General features: G+C 37.2%; 3 protein-coding genes across 10 annotated transcripts in view; 2 read left to right on the top strand and 1 right to left on the bottom strand.

The window, feature by feature from the left end:
• The window catches only part of LOC108749684 (SH3 domain-binding protein 5 homolog), a 5,682-nt gene extending 2,800 nt beyond the window's left edge, over nucleotides 1-2,882 (top strand). Inside the window, exons 4-7 of the mRNA XM_018488562.1 lie at nucleotides 221-382; nucleotides 579-876; nucleotides 953-1,116; nucleotides 1,196-2,882. Coding sequence (XP_018344064.1) covers nucleotides 221-382; nucleotides 579-876; nucleotides 953-1,116; nucleotides 1,196-2,389 — 1,818 coding nt within the window. The 3' untranslated portion in view covers nucleotides 2,390-2,882. The remainder of the gene's footprint in view (nucleotides 1-220; nucleotides 383-578; nucleotides 877-952; nucleotides 1,117-1,195) is intronic.
• Nucleotides 2,883-2,931: 49 nt separating this feature from the next.
• LOC108749681 lies at nucleotides 2,932-6,943 on the top strand. Of its 6 annotated transcripts, XM_018488549.1 has the most exons (7): nucleotides 2,932-3,384; nucleotides 3,537-3,616; nucleotides 3,965-4,148; nucleotides 4,608-4,965; nucleotides 5,615-6,182; nucleotides 6,433-6,658; nucleotides 6,743-6,943. In XM_018488549.1, the coding sequence occupies exons 3-7, from the start codon at nucleotides 4,080-4,082 to the stop codon at nucleotides 6,929-6,931; spliced, it is 1,410 nt and encodes a 469-aa protein (XP_018344051.1). In that variant the 5' UTR covers nucleotides 2,932-3,384; nucleotides 3,537-3,616; nucleotides 3,965-4,079; the 3' UTR covers nucleotides 6,932-6,943. The 6 variants fall into 6 exon arrangements, with proteins under 6 accessions (XP_018344051.1, XP_018344049.1, XP_018344052.1 ...); XM_018488547.1 differs by lacking the exon at nucleotides 2,932-3,384 and having other exon boundaries at nucleotides 3,391-3,583; XM_018488550.1 differs by lacking the exon at nucleotides 2,932-3,384 and having other exon boundaries at nucleotides 3,391-3,616; nucleotides 3,999-4,148.
• A 358-nt stretch (nucleotides 6,944-7,301) lies between these two features.
• On the bottom strand, nucleotides 7,302-10,500 carry LOC108749682. Of its 3 annotated transcripts, XM_018488555.1 has the most exons (6): nucleotides 10,237-10,500; nucleotides 9,937-10,084; nucleotides 9,203-9,435; nucleotides 8,561-8,929; nucleotides 7,759-8,053; nucleotides 7,302-7,579 (listed from the first exon to the last, which is right to left on the bottom strand). In XM_018488555.1, the coding sequence occupies exons 2-6, from the start codon at nucleotides 9,983-9,985 to the stop codon at nucleotides 7,317-7,319; spliced, it is 1,209 nt and encodes a 402-aa protein (XP_018344057.1). In that variant the 5' UTR covers nucleotides 9,986-10,084; nucleotides 10,237-10,500; the 3' UTR covers nucleotides 7,302-7,316. The 3 variants fall into 3 exon arrangements, with proteins under 3 accessions (XP_018344057.1, XP_018344055.1, XP_018344058.1); XM_018488553.1 differs by having other exon boundaries at nucleotides 9,937-10,500; XM_018488556.1 differs by having other exon boundaries at nucleotides 7,759-8,026; nucleotides 9,937-10,499.
• Nucleotides 10,501-10,903: the final 403 nt, after the last annotated feature.

Below are 10,903 nucleotides of genomic sequence, written 5' to 3'. Positions count from 1 at the left end.
TTTATATATATATATATATATATATATATATATAATAGAAAAAAATTTCTGATCATTTTATTTGTGTTGTACTGAATATAATATCTCATGTTTAAAATAATTTATCATATTGCAAATTATAAACGCTAGTTGTTTCACATTAAGTGCGTTAAATGCGTAACAATTAGCTGAAATGTCATGTAAGTGAATCAATAAGACATTTCCTCTTACGATTTTGCAGGTGCAGTGTCAACAACAGGCGCAGCTGTTTCAAAGAGCCAGCGAAATTCATGTAGCGGCAAAGGAAACAGTGGCTCTGGCCGAAGCGCGATTCATGTCTCATCAACATGAGTGGAATTTTGACCAGGCATGGCAGGATATGCTTAATCATGCGACTATTAAAGTAAATATAAATGTAAAACGCATAGCACGATGATCATGTAATTTCCTTTCAAAGTATTGTGAAACATTTGAAAAATATCCTGATTTTATATCTTATTTATTCCTGTTCGCCCTACGTTAATTAATTTAATAATCGATTTCTAATAAAAAAAGTTTAATATAATGAATAGAATATAAAATGATATTTTTTATTGAAGGTCATGGATGCGGAGAATCAAAAAGCGGAGTGCGGTCGAGAACATCACAGAAAAGCGATGTTGTTCCATGACGCCGAAAAGAAGCTATTTCAATTGGAGGAAAAGCACCGACATGCAATAGTAAAAGCGAGACCGTACTTTGAGATGAAGACCCAGTGCGATCAAATGTTAGCTACGCAGAAGGAGAGAGTAGAGTTCCTGCAACAAACTGTTAAGGAAACCAAACGTAATTACGCAACAAGTCTCCGAACGTTGGAAGAAATTAGTAATCAGATTCATCAGCAACGAAGAGATTATGGTACGGAGAAATATATTTTAAAGACATGTGAAAAACAATTATTTTTTTTTATATAAACGTTACGTTTATATTCTAGATATTGTGGCTAATGGACCGCGAGAACCTGGCGTCGGTGCCGAGCTCATTGGTTCAGACACGCACCAAAAGTATAAGAGCGAGTTCAACGATTCTGATAGTCGTAAAATATCTTCCATTAGATATAACGAAAACGAGAACAACGAAAAACTACATGCTATCGAGGTCAGTAATATATACATAATGATAAATCTTGTAGAAAGCATTTCAATGTCGATTTTTATCATTTATCTATAATTTACAGAAACCTTGTTTAACGAAGAACGACATGGAACATCTTGATAAGAGATCCGTTGATGGTAGCGAGAGCAAATTCACACAATGGGAGCTCGAATTGCAAGCCAGTATGGAAAAGTTAAATCGTTTGTCGATCGAGAATTCGTTGCACATTAAGAAGCGCGATGCACACAGTTCTTCCGAACTACAAGATGCAGTTAAAGTCAGCACCATGAACCGAACGTGCTACAATTCCTTATCTGAACTGTCTAATACGCGTACTTCAAATCAATTTACAAGATTAATTGAAAGTCCGGGGGCTATCGAAAGGGGCAGATTTAGCGATAGACCGCATTTGCTAAAATCATGCACGACGATTGATTCAACGACAACGTTACGAGGTACATCAACGTTGGCGAAGAGCAATATTTCAAAATCGTTGAATAATAGTCCAGTAAATAGAGGTACATCTAATCTCGAGATCACTGGTTCAGCGGGAAGCGCAAATATATCGAAATACGTGCCAAACAAAATCTCTCAATTCAATATTAAGGATAGAAAAACGCAGAGCAGCTGGGACATTAATATCCCTTATAATGCCAATGTTACGAATAAAGAATCTGAAAAAGATAGCTATAGTAATACAAATGATACTTTAGTCAATAAGAACCACATACAACTTACGAATTTACATGTCGCGCAAGTTTCTAATATCGAGTTCCTGCCTAAGGAATCTAGTTTATCGGGACATCATGTCGCAGCAGCTCCCGTTGTCAGCCAATATTCGAAGAGCTTGCATAGTGATATCGCATTGTTGCAATCACAATCTAGCTCTAATTTGCAAAAAAGTGCGCCATGCAGTGCCAATTCCAGTCCGATAAAATTAAAGAATTTATTATTATCGTCCGCCAAATCCTTGGATACTGGAAGTGCGGACCAACTCGACAAAAGTTCAATTTCCAAGAGATTTGCGAGTAAAACCACCAGTATTAAAGAGTTACCGTTGTTATCGCTCTTCAGACAAACGTCCACGTTATCGACGCTTAGAGGCAAGAGTAGCAGCATGATCAATTTAAGCAGTAAACAGAACTTAAAGACGCTGCTGGAAAATTCTCCTCATCTGAGTAATATACAGACGATTAGCGCGGAAAGATTAGCGAACGTGAGACACAAGCTGGTCAGCGATTGTCCGGAGACAAAGACGAGCGATGTTAAAAAATAAGTACAAGAATGCGATAAAATAAATCGCTTAGGATAAGTGATTTCTGCGTTTAACACGTGTGTAGAGATTTGTTAATGTCGTTCATAAAAAACTCGGAAATGAAATGTTGCAACGGAAGCAATATAGCTTTAACAACAATCGTTTTCGAGGAGTTACAAAAGATACTTCTGTAGTTTTTGCTGCAGATTATTCAGCAGCTGGTTATTAAATATATGCTGCAACGTTAATTAACGATATGTATTATATAAATCATCGCGAATTAGTTAGATATTAATAGTTTATTTATATTAAAACGTAATCACAGCATTGCGATCAAAGAATGTGATCATTGAGTCGTATCAGCACGATTAATTAAATATAAATCTACGCTCACACAGTTTCAATTAGGCATATACCTGCTGTAAAAAACCGACCAGGCGATGTACGCATCGTATCATTTACTATTTTCTAATCTTTTAATATGTGCTTTTTTAATAAAACACGTGTTTCTTAATAAGCATTTACATGTGTACTTTATTCACCAGTGATTATTATCGTAGTATTTAATATAACAAAAAATTAACTTTATTTTGCAAGATACGCTTTTCTATGAGTGTAATGTAAAAGTTTCGACAGTTATCGGCCTGCTTTTAATTTATAAATGCAGAAAGTATAGCTGTATCATAGATAACAGATATACCTACATATCGGACATTTTTCGCACAAACAGATAGATATCGAGGCAGAGCGCATCGATTGTACAACGAGCTAAAGGTCAATGGCTTTATATCGTGTATCGTTTTGCCGATGTAAAAACAAACTTCTATATAAATTAAATTTAAAACGATTTTAAGACCTGCGGGAGGAAAGCACGAATCGGGCATCGAATTTTCTTACAACGATATTACACTGATATCGTTGCGACCTGTTTCTTCTTTGTTCCGAGAGACGTCAAGATGGCCTTACATCTGATCTAAATACCGTGGTGTATCGAGCATTTTCTGGCTCTGACGAATGTAAATTCTCTTAGACTAAATTACAGCGAATCGAGAACGTTTGTCAATTGAAATTCAATCGGTTGTCAAATAATTTATTGTGTCACGAATCACTTCGGAAATTCAAAAGATTCATCTTGCTCTACAATATATTTCTTCTTTAAATTCCGTAGAAATATACTTAATTGCTAAGGAGAGAAAATTAATTCCTTGGACCTGGGTAAGCTCGTCGATAAGCAGTCGATTATTTCTTGTAGGTGTATAAACAGTATAATGTTTAATGCAATAACACATGCAATGCTTAATGATAAATTGCTTGCCTAATTTTGAGTCAATTAGCAAACTCAAGTAGATAAGTTATCTAAAAATAAAATAGCGAGTAAATGTAATATTTACGAGTTAGTCTTGCGAGTATTTTCAATTGGTCTCTATTAATATAAATTTTAGCTAAAGAGCTCAGTTACAGAGATACGTCATGTAAAAAATAACAAAGTCGCCAAGAGAAAATGTGATGATGATATGTACATTATTAAACATGAAATTATCAATAATTTTGAAAGATTAAAAAAAAGTACATTCATAAAGATGTTTTGAGTTTCAGACACCGGAAACTATAATCTCGCGTGTTATGTTAGACGCTCGTGGCGAAAATCGGCCGATTACGGACACACACGTCATCGACGAAAGGTTATCAAGACAGTGATAAGAACGAAGAAATGGACAGCGAGAGGGTCGAATATAAAGCCGCCAAAGCCGACGGCCGCGTGACAAATAATCATCGCAAGGCATGTGATATCTGTACGCACGAGACTGCGGACAACAAAGACGCAAATTGCACTCGCTTATCACAAAATTTACTCGATAAAAAGAGATTATATATTCTTAATGTTTTTACATAACTTTTGTAAACGCAATCTAGTATATTTTGTTCTCATCAATTATAATCACGAGCATAGTTTGTTTGACAGTGAGTAAATTTTGTAAAAAGACTATGTCTATTTTTTGCGAAATTTAATTACTATAAATATTGTTTACCGATAATGTGTAATGTATGATAAATATACAGTTAATTAGTACATTAATATTTATTTACGATAACCAATACGCTGAATTTTTTTTAAATTAATAATTTTGTTTGCCCGAATATTCTCGGCAATTTTGCTAAATAAATAATTAACGCTGGACTTGTCATTTAAATAAAGAGAAATGTATCTATTTATTTGTCTGCATATCTCGCATTGTAGGGATTAAATTATCACCAACTCATTCGAAAGTGTTCAGATAATGAAAACAGAATGCAAAAAAGGAAGGAATTCTCTTGCGAGGCTACGGAGGATGAAGCAGAAGAAGAAGAAGAACAGGAAATTGACGAAGATCGGAGCGAAGAGGAAGATGGAAAATTTCAGAAAGTGGATACAAACCAAGAAGAAGTGAATGAAAATGAGCAGAAAACTGCACAGATTGAACAGTGCGCGATTTGTCATGTTATCATCAACGACGCAAATCTCGGCGAAACTGTCGCCAACTCCGAACAGGATCCACACTGTTCCGAGAGCTATTTGTTATGTCAACGTTGTATACGAAACTTTTCAATCCGATCAGGTCAATAAAATATTCATCATAATTGCTAATATATGCAGGGACCTAAAAAAAGGAAGTTTGAGATTTTCGGAAAATTTTTTGTACAACACATATTACACATATTTAGCATATATAATAATAGTCTTTTTAACTCGTAACACGATATATTTTTGTGATGCTAAAGAATCATATAAGGCATTAAGTTTTTTTGTTATTACCTACTTTTAGAAGTTTTAAAATTTTCAAAAAAATGGCAATACTTGAATTTTTCATAAATATGGTATAACAATAAATCTACATGAGTAAAACAAAACAGTGAAAAATAAAATTATGAAACATAAAATTATTCCAAATTATTACACTATTTAAAAATTAGAAAAATATTTCACAGTTACTAAAACCTATATATTCTAATAACGAATTAAAGTATTATATCTAATTAGATAGCTCTTATCTCTAGTTAGATAGCCTTGCAATATTTATTTCTTCTAAGGCGAAAGAAATCAACATTCCAAAGTAGAAAAATTTTTAGAAAATCTAAGCATTTATATATAAATCTCTAAATAATGACTCAAGTGACGATAATTAATCAGTTGGCACGTGCGATTAATTATCATCACGCTTTCAATAAAAATTAAATATCGTATGAAATGAGAGACATATCCTTTAGTTGCGGAGCATCCTCAGCCTCGAAGATCACACACGAGTTTCTTCCAAGATAGAAACAGCGATCGCAACATACATCCGAGAACGTACGATCCGCATCACAATCACTGGGCTTGCAATTTCAATAAGGCGGTAGGCGAAGGGAATAATAAAACGTTAGATTACGAATCGGATGCCATCTCATACGTCGCTGATCGCGATCGAGGCAATCTGCGGCGAGAGGAGCAAGTGGAAAGTTGCGGGAAACAATATCAACAGCAGCCTGGCTATTGCAATCTAATGACAAAGATGACAAGGAGAAATGGTGCGGTGGATCGATCCTCCTGCGAGATCAAAGTCAAAAGTCCCTCTTTGGTCGATTGCTCTCGCAGACCCATACGTTGCCCACGTCTAGATTGCTCGGTGAACGTCGCCTTCTCGGCACTCACCCATCACTTTCTTTTCGATCATCCAGAAGTGCCTGTCCTCAGTGTCGAACCTGGCGCCGAGAGCACACTTATCGTCAGCTACGGAGCTCTCTCCTGCAACTCCAGTCGATGTTTAGCTCTCTTACTGGTGTCCGGAAAACTCTCGTTAGTACCGTCGCTTAAACATTACACAAAAGTGGTGCATTCGATATATATTTCTAATTCCTTATTTCTTATTTTTTAAAATAAGTGATCTCTTTTAATAAAAAAAAAAAAAAAACATTGAATAAGAATTTGATTTACGATTGATTTAAAATTAAGAGAGAGAAATTTCTTAAATAAAATCGTACAATATTCGCAATTAATGTTATAAACGTGTCTAACTTAACTAATCAGAAATTTTTGTAACAATAAGAGATTCCTCAGCGAGGCTGTTCGGTAGCATTCAAATAAATCCTAAGTATCGGAATCGATTGCCTCTGCCGGTGTTGGCAGCGCGTCTGCACAGCAGCCACGATTACGCGTGTCGTGAGGAGATGCACGCCGGCGGAGAAGGCCAGTGCGAGAAGGACATGATCATTGCCTGGGTGGCGGGATTAGACGTCGGCGACACGGCTGACAGACTTCGGTGTAGCATTCAGGTATTCGCCAGATCGATTTGTGCGTATAAGATGAAAACGTATCAGTGCTTAAAAATGGATAATGACACTTGAATGGTTTAACAGGCTGTCGATAGCATCGAGAACGGGGGATTTCGTTCGCTCACGTACACAGGCCCTGTGACGTCTCTGAGAGTCGCTCAATGTCCACGTGAAGTCTTCTTGGCTGGTGATTGTATAGTTCTTCACGAGGGATTAATCAGCCATATCACCTCCGGCTGTACCAGTCTCAATGTAAATGTTATTGTACATTAAACATGTGTTCTGTTAATATACGTATGTCTTTATTTCTGAACTATTTAAAAAATGTAAGCCCATCCAATATAAATTAGGGCCATACAGGAAAAGTGGACAAAGCGAATGGAAGATCTGAAAAAATTGCATCTTGTATCGCGCAATAATCTCTCGTTTATTCCTTAAAAATATCATTCATTTTTTAGCCTAATCAGCTAAATTCATTTTTGCATTATCCTAATAATCTGATGTACATATTTAAATAAAACATTAATTATCTCGCTCTTTGCACATACTTTGCACGACGTACAATATATAAAAGGACGATACACAAGACGATAAAAGACAGTATTGCGGACTTACTTAAAAAAGTCAAGCGAGTTTTTTCCTTCCCTAACAGTTCGAATTATAAGCTAGTCATGGCAGGGGGCCGCGCGTACGCTTTAGGAATGAAACCGTACTTGCGGGTCTTGGGCGCGTAAGCCCAGAGCCAACCATCCACCGTTTGATTTCCCAGATCCGCGTATATCCAATCGGCCCGTTTCACCGATAGATCATCTGGCGCCTGTGCCTTGTAATCGTAAAGCACCACTAACTCCGTACCCGTCGTTTCGTCCCGGAAATCTCGCACTCCCTTTTGTTGTAACGACTCGCCTCCCGTACCTTTACCTGCAAGATGAACACTGTTAAATCGATAATTATAAAAGGTTGATAACAAATGTAGTCCTAGCTATTAGAAGTTACAGAACTCCATTGAACTCTTATCATTGACATATATATTCTAGAAAACTTTTCCAGAGATGATTTAATGTGGTTGAATAATGTAATGGTTCATCCAAAGAGCCAACCTGGACTATGAGCGTCTGTGGATGCTGTATTTGTAGAGGCAGTGGTGGCCGTCGTAGTGGCTGTCGCATAAGAATGAAGAACGTGACCAGGATAAACGAAACCGGACGGTACAAAACCCTCATTGCCATCGCAATGTCGGAGCACCCAAAACCAATCTGGATCGTCGCGATTCAACACGGTTACGAACTCGCCTCTCTCGACACTAACATCATTTTCATCTCGTGCCACGAAGGTGTAAAGAACAATGTATCTTCCGGCTGATGGATCCTGTGAGACGCACGGTAGAATTTCTCGCTGATGAGTTAAACGAGATTAAAAAATACTATATCTAATTCACAAGTGCCAATATTTTTACACAATTAAAAATTTTTAATATCGGAAAGATTTTAATTAAATTTTAATCCTCCGAAGTCGAAGCCAAAATCTATGACACAGTTATTGATGCTGAGCTATTTAATTTATACAGTGTTACAATATAATGTTATGTCTTTTATTTGTTGAAATTTTTATTCCTTGAAATTAATTGATGTTTAATTTATTAATCAAAAAGCACTGATTAATTTTAAGGATTAAAAATAACATAAAAAAGAATAAATACTAAGTATATCTTAATAAGAGAATAATTCAAGTTTACAGATGTAACATCAAGAAAATCGAATTGTTTCACATTTCAGAGAGATTTAGAATTGAGTGGATCCAATGTAATAGACCCATCAGGTCTAGAGTGTCAAGTGAAAACTCAAAAATATATTGAATTGGGAATAGGGTTGTTTTTATGGCATTCAGCTAATCAATTAATACCTTGAAGAAGGGATGTACGTCCGGCTGGGACGATATAGTCTGTATAGAATTCTGGGACTGCGTGATGTTGGAGCGATTGACATTGACATCCGCGGTAGTAATGTTATTTCGTGCGTAGCTCTCACAATCCGAGGCCGATCCGGTATCGGTCTGTTGCGCCTCCTGCAAGCGGCCCGCACTAAGAAGATCGCAGTCATTCTCATTGGATCGCGGCAATTTCTTCTTCACGTTATTCAGGTTGGCCAGCGTCAATTCCGCCAGCTGCGATGTGTATGGTGCGCAATACGAGTGTGGCACGAAACCTTCCATACGCGTGTCCGCTGCTATTACGTATACCCAATCGTTTTCTCTGTAAAGCACATTTACTACCTGAAACGTAAAGATTTCTTAATGCTATCTTTTTTTAACGAAGATATAATTTCTTAATATTTGTTTTGTATGATTTTTATGCAAGCAAAAGAAGAGATAAAAAAAGACTTAAATAAAAACAATGAGGACTCTTGACAAATTAAAATAGCATTGAGTAAAAGAAGGAGGAGACATTCAGATTACATGTATTAGAAATTGCTACATATGAAATATAAATAGCGTGCCGCTTGTAATATATAGATCTGTCGGAGAACAATGCAATCAGTCGCTAACCTGGCCTCTTTTGACTTGAAGTTCATCGTCCACGCAGGGAGTAAAGTCATGCACAATGACCATTTTACTGTCCGGAGAGAGTCCATTCTCCTTTTCGATACCGACTCTTACAAGAGTTTCAATACTAGCGCTTCCAGTTATCCGACCTGGAGGTAATGGCACTCTGGTACCCAGACCGAGCCCACTACCACCTGTCCCACAGTCTTTCTCCAAATTAAAGTTGTGTGTTCCGGCTGGATTTGAAATTGAAAATTTATCATAAATGTGAATGAATTTACAGTTTAAAAAAAAAAAATGAAAACTCGATACTTTGAAGAATTTTATAATTTTATACAATACTTATATAATAAATGAAAGTTGCTTCTACAAGGCACTTTGAAAAAGCGACAGTAACAATAATAATCCACTTTAAAACGTGACATTTATACGAGAAGATGATTTTGCATTTTCCAACGGAAAGAAAAATCGAAAGTTGCGCGTAATCGACGCATGAACTCGGCCCGGCTCGTTTCACAGAGGCTACAGGGTGGAAGCTGCATAACCGGTCCCGAGCAACAGGTGATCGGGCCGAATGTGACAACTGGCCCTTGCGACCAAACTTGTGCCGTGCCCTCTCGATCTTCACATCTTTCTCACCTCTCTCTCTCTCTCTCTCTCTGTCTGTCTCTCTCTCTCCGTCTCATTTTCTCTCTCTTGCACTTTTTCTATACAGACTCGTGCAGGCGTTTACTTACGTTTCTTCTTCTTTCCGCGACGTATGCGTACGGGGCACAGGAAAGCCATTCTGCGGTTCGTTCGCGGAGTCCACACCGGAATCTTTCACATCTCCAGCGCGGCGACCACCCGCCTCCTGTGGAATGTACGGGCGATCTCTTGCCGCGGCTGTATATATATATGTGTGCGCGTGCGTGCGTGTGTGTGTTACACCAAGAGGATGGGAGATTCACGCGGAAGGATGCGGTGCCGAGGAGAGAGAATGTCTCGGGTTGAAATCTGGCCGCCGCGCGACCGCGATGGAACCGATCAAGACACACCTCCCGCAACGGCGAGCGGACGCGTTCTCCGCGTTCCCTCTCGTCCACCGTCGAGTTCTCACGGGTCCTCGTCCTCGGGGGCCCAGGACTCTGTGGCCGCGATTGTGAATTAATCTTGGACACAGCAGGTAGAGAGCGCTACGGGATGATGATACGTGGTGATCCCGTTAAATTTTCATGATTCGGACGAGATCATCTGCTATGCTTTCTGAGAAGACTTGCATCATATAAACGAGTTAAAGGTGTCGTAATATTAAAAATATAACACATGTCCTTGTTATTAAAATAAAGGCAAATATATACAAGAAAATAATTAATATGTAATTAGCATTAAAAATAAAAATAGACTGATAATAACCAAGTAAACGAGAAATTATGGAAATAAACAGAACGAATTAAAATGGATTGAATTTTTTTTTTCTTTCCTTAATGCGTATTTTAAGTAGCGAATACTTTTTTTGAATTTAATTGGATTCAATTGGATTCAATTAGATTCAATTGGATGCAGTTAGATTGAAAAACACTGTATTTTCTATTTAAAATTTTGAATTAAACATATTCACAATGAAAAAGCTAATATTACTTTTAGATTTAAAGGCATAGAGATATGCTCCATGCAATTCCTATAAATGAATAAAAATACATTCAGGATTGAAAAATATTTATT

This window comes from Trachymyrmex septentrionalis, unplaced genomic scaffold (genome assembly GCF_001594115.1).
Source record: "Trachymyrmex septentrionalis isolate Tsep2-gDNA-1 unplaced genomic scaffold, Tsep1.0 scaffold31, whole genome shotgun sequence".
Lineage (NCBI taxonomy): Eukaryota > Metazoa > Arthropoda > Insecta > Hymenoptera > Formicidae > Trachymyrmex > Trachymyrmex septentrionalis.
The sequence above is the reverse complement of the archived record's forward strand: the minus strand, read 5'-3'. Positions and strand labels throughout refer to the sequence as shown.

Coding starts and splice junctions, on each gene's coding strand:
- LOC108749681 (XM_018488549.1), top strand. CDS start 4,080: ATGGACAGCGAGAGGGTCGAATATAAAGCCGCCAAAGCCGACGGCCGC. Junction 4,966..5,614: donor AAACTTTTCAATCCGATCAG/GTCAATAAAATA, acceptor CATATCCTTTAG/TTGCGGAGCATCCTCAGCCT. Junction 6,183..6,432: donor CTGGTGTCCGGAAAACTCTC/GTTAGTACCGTC, acceptor TGTAACAATAAG/AGATTCCTCAGCGAGGCTGT.
- LOC108749682 (XM_018488553.1), bottom strand. CDS start 9,985: ATGGCTTTCCTGTGCCCCGTACGCATACGTCGCGGAAAGAAGAAGAAA. Junction 8,054..8,560: donor ACGTACATCCCTTCTTCAAG/GTATTAATTGAT, acceptor TTAACTCATCAG/CGAGAAATTCTACCGTGCGT. Junction 7,580..7,758: donor CACAGACGCTCATAGTCCAG/GTTGGCTCTTTG, acceptor TTCATCTTGCAG/GTAAAGGTACGGGAGGCGAG.